The following is a 13,806-nucleotide window of genomic DNA, read 5'->3' on the forward strand; positions in this document are numbered from 1 at the left end:
ATTCTGGTCTTGGACATGGGGGCTGCATGACGGTTTTTTGATGGACGGGGGCTTTCCAGCACAAAGGGTCATTAGTAAGGCTGGTCCTGCTGGATGTTGGTTGGAGCACAAGGACCACTCCCTTAGGAGTGATGTACATACAGCAGTCAAAGACACTGGATCTGCTGAGACAATCCTAATTTCAAATACTCAGTTCCATGTGGCCATAAATACCCAAGTGTTTATCAGACTAACAGTTCTGAATTTTGTTCAGAAAGTCTAGTCTCTGTTGAAGTAAGTCAAGAGCCAGGTAGGAAGCAGAGTGTGTTGAGGGACACAAAACTAGGTTGATGGAAAAAGAAGTGAAAGGAAGGGACCGTCAAGTCCAACCTCGGTGCCGTGAATCAAAAAAACAGTCTATAAACTGAGTAAAGAGGCACACGCCAATTGTGTTGCCACTGTGTGAGGTGGAAGGAACTTCCGGTTCTTGCCTACCTGCCAGAGTCCTCGTGGAATGTCTCCCCACCCCCACCCTACCCAGACCCACGTGCCCTCTGCCCCTCCCCCACTGCAGAATGTTTCAGCCACATTCTACTGTTATGACTCAAACTGCCCCTCCTTCAGTTGGATCCTGAGCGTCTGTTGAAGCAGGTCACTCTCTGGGTCCTGGTCTTGACTTTTCTCATTGAGGCTACCAGGCAGCAGTAGTCCGTGCCCAAGCCTGCAGGATGGCTTCAGCAGGAGGTAAGCCTATAGGCTGGGGGTGTGTTCTCAGAGACCCTGCCATCCCTCACATCCTTCGGGTTCACACGTGACAACTGTGGGCACACAGTTGGACTGAAGTAGAGGGAGAAGAGAGCCCTGGACACACGAGGACATTTCACCTGGGGAGCCTGGGGAGCCTGAAGAAACCTGAGACTGCACTGGGGAGGAGGGGTCATTGGAGGCGGATCAAGAGGAATTGCCCTGGCTATGGAGAAAGGATGGCAGCAGGCAGGTTGATTCTTTCTAGAAGGGAGACAAGCCACTTTGAAACGTGTGTGTAAGGATGTGTGTGATGTCCTGGTGGTGACACAGGGAGGGTCATGAGGAAAGCCTAGACCTGTCTTGTGTTCCTGAGGCACCTGAAGCTTGCCTCACCATATCTTTCTAAGGGATTTGAACAGGAGCATACTGTATCTAAGGGGGCCGTGGGGAGAGATGGTCTTGGTGAGAAAACTATTCAGTGGGGCTGTGTGTGGCCACACCTGCAGTGAAGTGTCCTCTCCGAGAGCTAGGCAGGAGGTTACTCTAACTGCCGCAGCCCACACCTCGTCCACTCCTCCCAGCCCAGAGCTCACTTCTCAGTTCAGGCAACTGTTGCTTTGGCTTCAACAGGGGATGGGCAACCGTGTAACTTCAGCCAAGAGAGGGCTCAGGTTCCTGAGTTGCTCTGAATTGTTCTTCCTTTTGTGGAATCGCAGTACTTCAGACCTACTTCATCTCGTCCAGTATCTCATGGTGGACCCTCAGGCTGCCTTGAGAGGAAGAGTTTGTTCATATTTCCTGTCACTCCTTCATGGACAGGGGACAGATGTGGAGTGGGGTTGTTTCGGGTGGAATGTCTGTGAAGGCTGCTTCCTCTTTTAAAGGGGGAAGGAGTGTAGCCCAGGGGCAGGAAGACGATCTTCTGTGTTATTATTAAACGTCCTATGACACCTGTTCTGGTTAATTAGGTGCACCGTGGTGTGTACCTTGTTCTCCTGAACAGGGATGTGATCCAGACAACTTGATCGCCATGGCAACTGGCTTCTGCCTGCTTCTCAGATTGTCTTTCCGTTATTGGGAGCTGGAGGGGGAAGGACCACAGGCGGTCTGTAGTCCCATGACCAATGTAACATGACAATTCTTTGGCCCTTGTTTAATCCTCTGCAGCCATCACTGGCTGTGAAATGACAGAATCTAAGGGACACGCGCCTACTTCTCACACACCACTCCCCCCACCCCCGCCACCTAGGAACAGAACTCCTGAGTGATGACAGTGACTCTGGGCACTGGGGAGGGGGTGACAGGACCTGGCCCATGTTACGTGTCTGCTGTGGGTTGTTCTGAGATGCAGGTGCATTCTGGGTCAGTGTTATGGGTTTGTATCAGGATTCCATTAGAGAGATATTTTCCAGCATTTTGTTTTGTTTTGTGAGGCTAGGAAAGAAAGAGGGGATTTCTACTGAGCATCAGGAAAAGGAGGACTGAGGAGGAGGTGGGGCCCTAATATTTTACACAATACCTGTCCACAAAGGGCCTTTGGGTGCCTAGAACTTACCTTGGAGAAGGTCCCTACCTGCTAGTACGCCGGCTGAGGGGCATTTCTCACAGAGCGGATGTCCACACAGTTCCAGATCTTGGGAGACAGCCTGTGAGGCTTAGGTGCCAGGGGGTGCCTTAGGGAGGCTCTCCAAGTCAGTGCTTGCTGAGGCGATTTCTTCTCGGCAGACAGGGGTCAGGGACCTTGGTGGATGGGCGCGGGGTCACCAGTGGAATAATTCTCCACTGGAGGTCAGGGCGTGAAAATCACTTGAAGACATTTGCACGCTGCACAGTTTCCCTTGTCCAAGTGTCCCTCACCTGTGGAGATGTACACTCTGATGCCACAGAAAGCCTCAGTCCCACTTGCCCATTCTCCTCCTCCATTCACTCCTTTCCTTTGCCTCCACAGCATGGCCAGTGCTGGGAACGGATGTGACCATGAACCCCGGTGCCTCCTTGTCTACTTTCACGGCAGTGCCCTTCCCTCCACCCATTCCTGGCGCCCAGCACCGGCCACCCTGGCAGCAGCACCTGCCACGTCCCATCACCCCAGCATTCCCTCCTGGCAGCAGCCTGCTGCTGCCAGCTTTCCCCAGGACGCCTTTGGTGGCTAATGGTGGCCGTGGCCCCAGTGCCCCTGGGGCTTGCAACCTCACTGTCCAAGTCAGGTCACAAGGGAGGACAGTGGAGGCCCCCCAGACTCAGACCTTTGTCGTTACTCAGGCCCCCCTCAACTGGAGCGCTCCAGGGGCCCTCAGCAGGAGTGCTGCATGTCCTGCACCCGAATTCATAGCAACCCCTGTGATGGGGACCGTTGTGACTGCTCCAGCTGTTGGAGTTAGTCAGGCTGGCAAGGGAGGCTGGACCCCAGGCTTTCCTCCTCAAGATCCACCACCAGCTGCCCAGCTGGCCCCTATCATTCGCCCAGTGAACTCTGGGCCATGGCCACATGGCACTTCCAGGGAGGGCCGCCTGGCCACCAACCAGTCCAACGCCTCGCAGGATGGCTCCTCTAACCCCCAGAGAGAGTACAGTAACTTCCGACGTTGGCAGCACATCAAGCCCCTGGCCCGGAGACACTTTCACCTGAGTCCTGATGCAGAAGCTTTTTCCTGCTTTCTCATGTGAGTGAACGCTCAGGGGGTCCTGAGCTTATGGGAGCTTTTAGATAAAGAGGAACTGGGGATGGACTCGCACGTTAGCTTTCTAGGGCTACTGGAAGGAAGGTGTGAGGGCGATGTCCATGCTATGAGAGGGCACATTGTCGGTCACATGGGTGGGCCTGCCAGTCCGTGACATCAGGACTGAAATGTGCCCTATCTCAACTGGCCCCACCACCCTGTGAGTCTGGCCAGCTTGCTCTTCCATGATTCTCATGGTAATCTGGACTGAAAACTTGCAGTCAGAGAGAGTCGTGGTGTAAGGTGAGGAGCCAAGGAGTGGATGCCGCACTGTCCTGTGGTGCCGTGTCCTTCATACAGGACTTGAGCGTACATGGCCAGGGGAGGTCACTTCAGAGGAGGAGCGCGGGGCCCAGGAGAGCGCTTTATGCATGCCTCCACTTCGTTGTGGAGAATTCCACGAGGAACAGGGTGATGGTAGAGCTCTCCTAAGGGCGTGGGCTCTCTCCCACTACAGTTGTGAGCCTGGCAGGCATTTCCATCCTAAACCTCCGGTCCCTTGTAAAAAGGGGACAATTACATTTCACTCAGAGGACTGTGCAGAAGACGCCTTGGGCTAATCTATGAAGTGTTAGCAGATTGCTTGGCACATGCCATGCCTCATTGATGATGGTGATTTTTATTATGAAAATGCAGCCTTGAGGAGGAAAAGAGCTCCCCAAGGCACAATGTCCCAGCTGTAGCCTGGGAGTGGATGGTCATCCTTGAGTGAGTGTGAGGCGGTGACAGCAGTGGCCGGGAAGGCTTGTCTTTGCCCTCCCAGACACCCGCCTCTCACCCTCCTGTTGCTCAGTCATTCTGGGTTGAGTGATGTGTGGTCCACATGGGCGGGTGGGGTCAGGCAGGTGCGGGCTGGGCTGGGCCCGGAGACTGACCCCAAGGGCTTACAGCCCAGTGCTTCGATCCGTGGCCCGCCTGAATCCCTACATGCCGCTGGAGGAGGGACTGTGGAGGGCCGTGCAGGAATGGCGGCGCTTGAGCAACCTTGACCGGATGATCTACTACGAGAGGGCGGAAAAGTGAGTCAGCGTCCTGGGCCCAGGGGCTGCGTGGAGGGTGAGGCGAGTGGGTGAGGGCAGGGTCTGGCCGTGGGGGTGCTCATCAGAGAGGACAGAGGAGAAGGGCTGTCACCCAGCACAGGGTCCCCGCAGCCCAGGGGCCCTACTGTTCCCCAGAAACCCCTCCCTCACCTTGAGAGTTTGAGACTTCTGTCCTTCCTCCACCAGGAGCTCTGCCTTCCCCTGATTTTGACCTACCCTTGCCTTGACATGAAGGTCTCAGGACGGGGCAGGGTGAAGCTGTGAGTCGAGTAGGGGTCCAACTCCGGCCATATGGGCTGGGCCGGGGAAAGAGCTCCACCCGCCAGCCTGCTGCTTCCTTAGTGGTGGGTGGCTGGCGGCCACTAACATAGATTTGGGACCACCTCTCCTCATGAAAAGTGCCCTGAGTGGGTACCCTGGCATCCCTGAAGAGGCTGGGGAAGCCAGCTGTCGTCGGCCCAAGGGTCTCCGGCCCTTCCAGTGTTTGCTCCATGGTAATCCCCTTGGTTTAAGAAACAAAAGCAAACAAACGAGCGCCTCTCAGAGGAAGGGAAGGCCTCTCCTCTAAGCTCAGCATCCACATCGTCCAGCCTCTCCTGGGCCCTGTCTCCAGGTCTATGTTCCAGGAGGCTCAGTCCTAGCCCAGGGTCCTGGATTCGGGCAAGGACCCCTGTGGGGAACACATGCCTGTTCCAGCCTCTGGCTGTCAGCCCTTCATGTGGTTCTGGATGGGGATGGGGGCATGAGGAGGGTGCCCCCTGGGTCAGCCATGTGTCCCGTTGACTTGGTTCAATTCAGCAACCTGGGTCTATGCTGTTGAATGCCCTCCAGTGCTGGTGAGGCAGGAAGGGTCCCAGATCTTGTTATCACTTCCAGGAGCAGCTCTCTGCTGTGGACAGAACCTCACAGGGCCTTGACGGCCCCAAGGCACATCCTCTCCCAGTGCCTCATTCTTGGCTGCCTTTGTTGGGCTCCAGAACCCAGGCCTTTTTCTCAGGGTGGCCTGTGTCTCCGTCACCCCCCAGGTTCATGGAATTTGCGGCCGAGGAGGAGACGCACATTCAGCATTTGCAGTGGATGCAGTGCGCGCAGCACCTGCCTCCTCCAGCCCCACCGAAGCTGGATCCTCGGGGGCCCCCAGCCCCGAAAGTGGGCCTTCAGCCAGGCACCCAGCTTCCCACTGGAGCTGAAGGCACAGGTAACAGGGGCCTAGGCTTGGCCACCGTCCCCATGTGGATCCTTTTCTTTCAAGACAGGGGCATTGGTCTTTCAACCAAAACAGCCACCGAGGCGGGGGGGTGGGGGTGGGGTCTCAGCTGCCCCTTGTCACTACGGGGTATTGACTTGGTCAGTTTTGTAACTCCTCTCACACCTCCCTGTCAAAGGACCCCACACGAAGTCTGCCTAAAAAGTGGGCTTGATGGGGAGACCCCTAGAAAATTGGAGGTTCCCCACTTCCTTACTTGTGACTCTCTTAGATGACCCCCTAACCTCCCCTCTCCAACTGTGCATGAGGCTTCAGATGGTCCTGACCCCTCCCACACCCACATCAACGTCCCCCAAACAATGCCCTCACCAACGTGCGCTCGGTGGTCAGGAGGTGGACCGGGAGTCCCTCACCTTCCTTCCCTTCCTCCTGCTCTGCCTCAGCCTGTGCTCCCAGGATGTCCGGCCCCAGGGCCCAGCCCTCGCACCCGAAGCCACACAGATCCCAGCGGAACCCGGAGCCCAAGGCGCCCAAGGAGATTCCCCCTGAGGCTGTGAGGGAGGATGTGGACAGGATGGAGGCGCTGGTGGGGCACGTCCACTCAGCCCCAGGCAAGTCACCTGCAGAATGTGGAAAGGACGGAAATGAGCTGAAGCAGGAAGAGGACGACACCTACTTGGACCCGTGTTTCTTGAGCTACACTGACGAGCTGCGTTCCCGGGAACACTCTGTCACCAAGGTAGGCTGGGCCTGGAGCCTGGGGTCTACAAGATGCCAGGGCATGGAACTCTCAGCACCCAAGATCTGGGTTCTGCTCAGGCCGATGGGACTTAAGCTCAGCTCCTTGTTCCTGAGCCTGGTGTTAGGAGAGGTTTACGTAGATGTATGTGTGTATATGTTTGTGTCTGTGTGTATGCCTTTGTGTGTCTGTGTATGTGCATCTGTATATGTGCTCTTTTGTGTGTGACTGTATATGTGCTCTTTTGTGTGTGACTGTGTATGTGCATGTGTGTGTGTGTGTGTGTGTGTGTGTGCTGACCATCTCCGCCTTGTGGAGGAGAGTGGGGGTGGGTCTCTGCTTTTCACTTTCCCTCCTGGTCTTCTTGTGTCACAGGCCACTCCTGGCCAAGGATGCTCACAGCCTCTTCTTTCTGTCCGAGGTGGAGGCAGTCATTCACCCTCGATTCCCGGCAGAATTGTTTTCCCCGGACCCACAGCTGGATGTCTTGGCCCTTGCTGAGGAGCTGAAGCAGGAGGAAGGACTCACCCCTGAAGAAGTGAGCCAGGGGAGGGAGAGGGACACTTAGGGAGCCAGGGGACTCCAGGGGAGGGGGGACTCCAGGTGATCCAGGGGACAGGGGAAACCAGGTGGCCCAGGGGAGCCAGAGGAGGGAGGGATCGCAGGTAGAACAGGGGAGACAAGGGACACCCAGGAAGACCAGGGCACGGAGGGACCCCAGTGAGCAGGGGAGAGGTAGGGCCCCAGAACAGGAGGCCCACATGGCTCTGTCCGTCCCTTCCCTGCCTCGGAGGCCTGGCATGGGGAAGGGCCCTCTCTGGGGTGGGTGCGGCACAGGGTGATAAGAAGGAGAGGATGGGGAGCCGGGAGCGGAGGGAAGGACACACAGCTGGGAATAAGGTGCAGGAGGATGGCAGGAATGCCACCGTGTGTGTATTTGGAGTCTAGTCCTGGGGTCACCCGTCCCCTCCTCCCCCCCAGGGCCATTGTCCCACTGCCCAGTGCTCCTCCTCACACACGTGCGCGTGGAGCCGTCACTGTCCTCCTCCCTCCAACCAGCTGGTGCAGAAACGACTCGTGGCTTTGAAAGAGGACGAGGGTGGGCCGGCAGCCCCGAGCCACAGTGCACCCGGAATGGGCTCAAGTCCATCTGAGTCCCACGCCGGCCAAGGTGCCCAGAGGCACGACCAAGACCGCCATCGAGGGGTCAGTGATGAAGCCTGCCCACCAGAGATTGATGTTGAGGCTCTTCATAGGCCCATCCGAACAGACACTGGCCCGTTCGTGCTCAGAGTCTTTGTTCCCTCTCGAGGACGTCAGGCTGGCAAGGGAGGCTGGACCCCAGGCTTTCCTCCTCAAGCTCCACCACCAGCTGCCCAGCTGGCCCCTATCATTCGCCCAGTGAACTCTGGGCCATGGCCACATGGCACTTCCAGGGAGGGCCGCCTGGCCACCAACCAGTCCAATGCCTCGCAGGATGGCTCCTCTAACCCCCAGAGAGAGTACAGTAACTTCCGACGTTGGCAGCACATCAAGCCCCTGGCCCGGAGACACTTTCACCTGAGTCCTGATGCAGAAGCTTTTTCCTGCTTTCTCATGTGAGTGAACGCTCAGGGGGTCCTGAGCTTATGGGAGCTTTTAGATAAAGAGGAACTGGGGATGGACTCGCACGTTAGGTTTCTAGGGATACTGGAAGGAAGGTGTAAGGGCGATGTCCATGCTATGAGAGGGCACATTGTCGGTCACATGGGTGGGCCTGCCAGTACGTGACATCAGGACTGAAATGTGCCCTATCTCAACTGGCCCCACCACCCTGTGAGTCTGGCCAGCTTGCTCTTCCATGATTCTCATGGTAATCTGGACTGAAGACTTGCAGTCAGAGAGGGTCATGGTGTAAGGTGAGGAGCCAAGGAGTGGATGCCGCACTGTCCTGTGGTGCCGTGTCCTTCATACAGGACTTGAGCGTACATGGCCAGGGGAGGTCACTTCAGAGGAGGAGCGCAGGGCCCAGGAGAGCGCTTTATGCATGCCTCCACTTCGTTGTGGAGAATTCCACGAGGAACAGGGTGATGGTAGAGCTCTCCTAAGGGCGTGGGCTCTCTCCCACTACAGTTGTGAGCCTGGCAGGCATTTCCATCCTAAACCTCCGGTCCCTCGTAAAAAGGGGACAATTACACTTCACTCAGAGGACTGTGCAGAAGACGCCTTGGGCTAATCTATGAAGTGTTAGCAGATTGCTTGGCACATGCCATGCCTCATTGATGATGATGATTTTTATTATGAAAATGCAGCCTTGAGGAGGAAAAGAGCTCCCCAAGGCACAATGTCCCAGCTGTAGCCTGGGAGTGGATGGTCATCCTTGAGTGAGTGTGAGGCGGTGACAGCAGTGGCCGGGAAGGCTTGTCTTTGCCCTCCCAGACACCCGCCTCTCACCCTCCTGTTGCTCAGTCATGCTGTGTTGAGTGATGTGTGGTCCACATGGGCGGGTGGGGTCAGGCAGGTGGGGGCTGGGCTGGGCCCGGAGACTGACCCCGAGGGCTTACAGCCCAGTGCTTCGATCCGTGGCCCGCCTGAATCCCACCATGCTGCTGGAGGAGGGACTGCGGAGGGCCGTGCAGGAATGGCGGCGCTTGAGCCACCTTGACCGGATGATCTACTACGAGAGGGCGGAAAAGTGAGTCAGCGTCCTGGGCCCAGGGGCTGCGTGGAGGGTGAGGCGAGTGGGTGAGGGCAGGGTCTGGCCGTGGGGGTGCTCATCAGAGAGGACAGAGGAGAAGGGCTGTCACCCAGCACAGGGTCCCCGCAGCCCAGGGGCCCTACTGTCCCCCAGAAACCTCTCCCTCACCTTGAGAGTTTGAGACTTCTGTCCTTCCTCCACCAGGAGCTCTGCCCTCCTCTGATTTTGACCTACCCTTGCCTTGACATGAAGGTCTCAGGACGGGGCAGGGTGAAGCTGTGAGTCGAGTAGGGGTCCAACTCCGGCCATATGGACTGGGCCGGGGAAAGAGCTCCACCCGCCAGCCTGCTGCTTCCTTAGTGGTGGGTGGCTGGCGGCCACTAACATAGATTAGGGACCACCTCTCCTCATGAAAAGTGCCCTGAGTGGGTACCCTGGCATCCCTGAAGAGGCTGGGGTAGCCAGCTGTCGTCGGCCCAAGGGTCTCCGGCCCTTCCAGTGTTTGCTCCATGGTAATCCCCTTGGTTTAAGAAACAAAAGCAAACAAACGAGCGCCTCTCAGAGGAAGGGAAGGCCTCTCCTCTAAGCTCAGCATCCACATCGTCCAGCCTCTCCTGGGCCCTGTCTCCAGGTCTATGTTCCAGGAGGCTCAGTCCTAGCCCAGGGTCCTGGATTCGGGCAAGGACCCCTGTGGGGAACACATGCCTGTTCCAGCCTCTGGCTGTCAGCCCTTCATGTGGTTCTGGATGGGGATGGGGGCATGAGGAGGGTGCCCCCTGGGTCAGTCATGTGTCCCGTTGACCTGGTTCAATTCAGCGACCTGGGTCTATGCTGTTGAATGCCCTCCAGTGCTGGTGAGGCAGGAAGGGTCCCAGATCTTGTTATCACTTCCAGGAGCAGCTCTCTGCTGTGGACAGAACCTCACAGGGCCTTGACGGCCCCAAGGCACATCCTCTCCCAGTGTCTCATTCTTGGCTGCCTTTGTTGGGCTCCAGAACCCAGGCCTTTTTCTCAGGGTGGCCTGTGTCTCCGTCACCCCCCAGGTTCATGGAATTTGCGGCCGAGGGGGAGACGCACATTCAGCATTTGCAGTGGATGCAGTGCGCGCAGGACCTGCCTCCTCCAGCCCCACCGAAGCTGGATCCTCGGGGGCCCCCAGCCCCGAAAGTGCGCCTTCAGCCAGGCACCCAGCTTCCCACTGGAGCTGAAGGCACAGGTAACAGGGCCTACGGTTGGCCACCGTCCCCATGTGGATCCTTTTCTTTCAAGACAGGGGCATTGGTCTTTCAACCAAAACAGCCACCGAGGCGGGGGGGTGGGGTGGGGTGGTGTCTCAGCTGCCCTTTGTCACTACGGGGTATTGACTTGGTCAGTTTTATAACTCCTCTCACACCTCCCTGTCAAAGGACCCCACACGAAGTCTGCCTAAGAAGTGGGCTTGATGGGGAGACCCCTAGAAAATTGGAGGTTCCCCACTTCCTTACTTGTGACTCTCTTAGATGACCCCCTAACCTCCCCTCTCCAACTGTGCATGAGGCTTCAGATGGTCCTGACCCCTCCCACACCCACATCAACATCCCCCAAACAATGCCCTCACCAACGTGCGCTCGGTGGTCAGGAGGTGGACCGGGAGTCCCTCACCTTCCTTCCCTTCCTCCTGCTCTGCCTCAGCCTGTGCTCCCAGGATGTGCGGCCCCAGGGCCCAGCCCTCGCACCCGAAGCCACACAGATCCCAGCGGAACCCGGAGCCCAAGGCGCCCAAGGAGATTCCCCCTGAGGCTGTGAGGGAGGATGTGGACAGGATGGAGGCGGTGGTGGGGTCCGTCCACTCAGCCCCAGGCAAGTCACATGCAGAATGTGGAAAGGACGGAAATGAGCTGAAGCAGGAAGAGGACGACACCTACTTGGACCCGTGTCTCTTGAGCTACACTGACGAGCTGCGTTCCCGGGAACACTCTGTCACCAAGGTAGGCTGGACCTGGAGCCTGGGGTCTACAAGATGCCAGGGCATGGAACTCTCAGCACCCAAGATCTGGGTTCTGCTCAGGCCGATGGGACTTAAGCTCAGCTCCTTGTTCCTGAGCCTGGTGTTAGGGGAGGTTTACGTAGATGTATGTGTGTATATGTTTGTGTCTGTGTGTATGCCTTTGTGTGTCTGTGTATGTGCATCTGTATATGTGCTCTTTTGTGTGTGACTGTGTATGTGCATGTGTGTGTGTGTGTGTGTGTGTGTGCTGACCATCTCCGCCTTGTGGAGGAGAGTGGGGGTGGGTCTCTGCTTTTCACTTTCCCTCCTGGTCTTCTTGTGTCACAGGCCACTCCTGGCCAAGGATGCTCACAGCCTCTTCTTTCTGTCCGAGGTGGAGGCAGTCATTCACCCTCGATTCCCGGCAGAATTGTTTTCCCCGGACCCACAGCTGGATGTCTTGGCCCTTGCTGAGGAGCTGAAGCAGGAGGAAGGACTCACCCCTGAAGAAGTGAGCCAGGGGAGGGAGAGGGACACTTAGGGAGCCAGGGGACTCCAGGGGAGGGGGGACTCCAGGTGATCCAGGGGACAGGGGAAACCAGGTGGCCCAGGGGAGCCAGAGGAGGGAGGGATCGCAGGTAGAACAGGGGAGACAAGGGACACCCAGGAAGACCAGGGCACGGAGGGACCCCAGTGAGCAGGGGAGAGGTAGGGCCCCAGAACAGGAGGCCCACATGGCTCTGTCCGTCCCTTCCCTGCCTCAGAGGCCCGGCATGGGGAAGGGCCCTCTCTGGGGTGGGTGCGGCACAGGGTGATAAGAAGGAGAGGATGGGGAGCCGGGAGCGGAGGGAAGGACACACAGCTGGGAATAAGGTGCAGGAGGATGGCAGGAATGCCACCGTGTGTGTATTTGGAGTCTAGTCCTGGGGTCACCCGTCCCCTCCTCCCCCCCAGGGCCATTGTCCCACTGCCCAGTGCTCCTCCTCTCACACGTGCGCGTGGAGCCGTCACTGTCCTCCTCCCTCCTACCAGCTGGTGCAGAAACGACTCGTGGCCTTGAAAGAGGACGAGGGTGGGCCGGCAGCCCCGAGCCACAGTGCACCCGGAATGGGCTCAAGTCCATCTGAGTCCCACGCCGGCCAAGGTGCCCAGAGGCACGACCAAGACCGCCATCGAGGGGTCAGTGATGAAGCCTGCCCACCAGAGATTGATGTTGAGGCTCTTCATAGGCCCATCCAAACAGACACTGGCCCGTTCGGGCCCAAAGTCTTTGTTCCCTGTCGAGGACGTCAGGAGGTCTCTCCATTCCAGGCCGGACGGCCCTCTCCTCCCCAGGGTCAAAGGCGCACTGGTCCTCTACTAGGACCCAGGGATGCGTCTGTTCTCAGAGAGGCGTCTCCTGTTCGGGAGGCCCGAGGGCCCAGGGACGCGTCCAGTGAGAACGAGGAGGCGCTCACCAGCCTGGCCTTCCTCTTTGCCTCTCCGCAGAGCCTGCCGCCTTTCGGTCTGTCCCAGAGTCCTGCCCCTGCCTCAGGCCTGGCCTCCCCTGGAGGTTGGGGGGCCCAGAGTGCTCCCCAGGCCCCCTCCCCTCAGAGAAGAGGCCCCAGCCCAGCTCCACCAGCCGCTCCCAAGTCGAGCAAGCGGGCTCTGTGTGGGCGCCCAGCCGCTGCTGAGAAGCTGTCCATCCCCGGGGCTGGCCACGGGGTCTCTGCGAGGCCAGCCTTGGCTCTGGGGCTGGCTCGCCCCTCACAGCCGAGAAAGAGAAAGCGTGACCCGTTTGTCACAGGGAAGAGGAGGAAGAAGAGGAAGCACTGCAGCCAGTAGGGAACAGCCGGGCCGGCCCTCCAGGGCGAGCCCCCCAGGGCGGCCCCCAGGGGAGCCTAGGGGCTCCTCCTCACCCCAGAGCTGATCCTGGGATTGTGGGGGGTTAGGGAGGTGTGGGAGATGGGTGTGGGCAGGACCTTTGGAGTGATGTATGAAAATTGTGAATAAAGATAGTTTTGGTGGGAAATGCTCTCAGGCCACTGTCATCTTCTTCGTGTGGAGCTGCTCCATAGAGAGCGAACCTGAGAGGAAGGAAGGGTGAGGGAGGTCACAGGAGCTATGGATCTACAGGTGGCCAAACCTTTCCTCCACATAGACAAGGACTCCTCAGGCTGCCCCTGGGAACGCATAGCTCTCACTTTCCCCAGGGACCCCCTCACCATCCCCTTCTCTAAAGCCTGCTTGGCTAGGGGCCTTCTGGGGCATCTGTAGCATCTTCTGCATCCCTGAACCGTCTGGGGAGGGAGAGCTGCTTTTGTGCCTCTCAGCTCTCTGGACACTAACCAGTTTCTAGGACGGAGCCTGGAGACGGCCCTTGTCTTTATGGAGCTGCTCTCTGCTTCCCTGAAGTGGCCAGGCGATGGCGCTGGGGTGACCCTCCGCTCATCCAGGGTTTCCTGTGTGGGTGGCCTGACCAGACAGGAAAAGTCTTGGCCATGGGGACAGGACTGTCTGCCTCGTCATAGCAGGAGCGTTCTCTAGTCCCACTGGGATTATTGCAATGTGGAGAGTGGTTGAGGCAGCTACCTCTTAATCCCAGTGAGGATGCAACGAGGGGAATGGGCGCGGGGAAATTCATGGGGCACCTGTTACAGGTGTGTCTAAGGGAAACGACAGTTGGGCCCCTTTGTGGAACTTGTGGGATTTCTGTGCAGCAGCATCTCTTTCAACTGAGGGAGGAGGACCC

General features: G+C 58.0%; 1 protein-coding gene across 1 annotated transcript; it reads left to right on the forward strand.

Annotated features, from left to right (window-relative positions):
* Positions 1-707: 707 nt before the first annotated feature.
* Positions 708-12,974, forward strand: LOC309633814 (NUT family member 2G-like; the record flags this gene model as incomplete). The annotated part of the gene is made up of 7 exons (XM_082403060.1): positions 708-723; positions 2,675-3,389; positions 4,337-4,465; positions 5,512-5,684; positions 6,137-6,576; positions 11,347-11,586; positions 12,108-12,974. The coding sequence occupies 7 exons, from the start codon at positions 708-710 to the stop codon at positions 12,897-12,899; spliced, it is 2,505 nt and encodes an 834-aa protein (XP_082259186.1). The 3' UTR covers positions 12,900-12,974.
* Between the last annotated feature and the right edge of the window lie 832 nt (positions 12,975-13,806).

Source organism: Balaenoptera borealis (assembly GCF_965194805.1).
Source record: "Balaenoptera borealis genome assembly, chromosome: 8".
In the NCBI taxonomy this organism is placed as follows: Eukaryota; Metazoa; Chordata; class Mammalia; order Artiodactyla; family Balaenopteridae; genus Balaenoptera; species Balaenoptera borealis.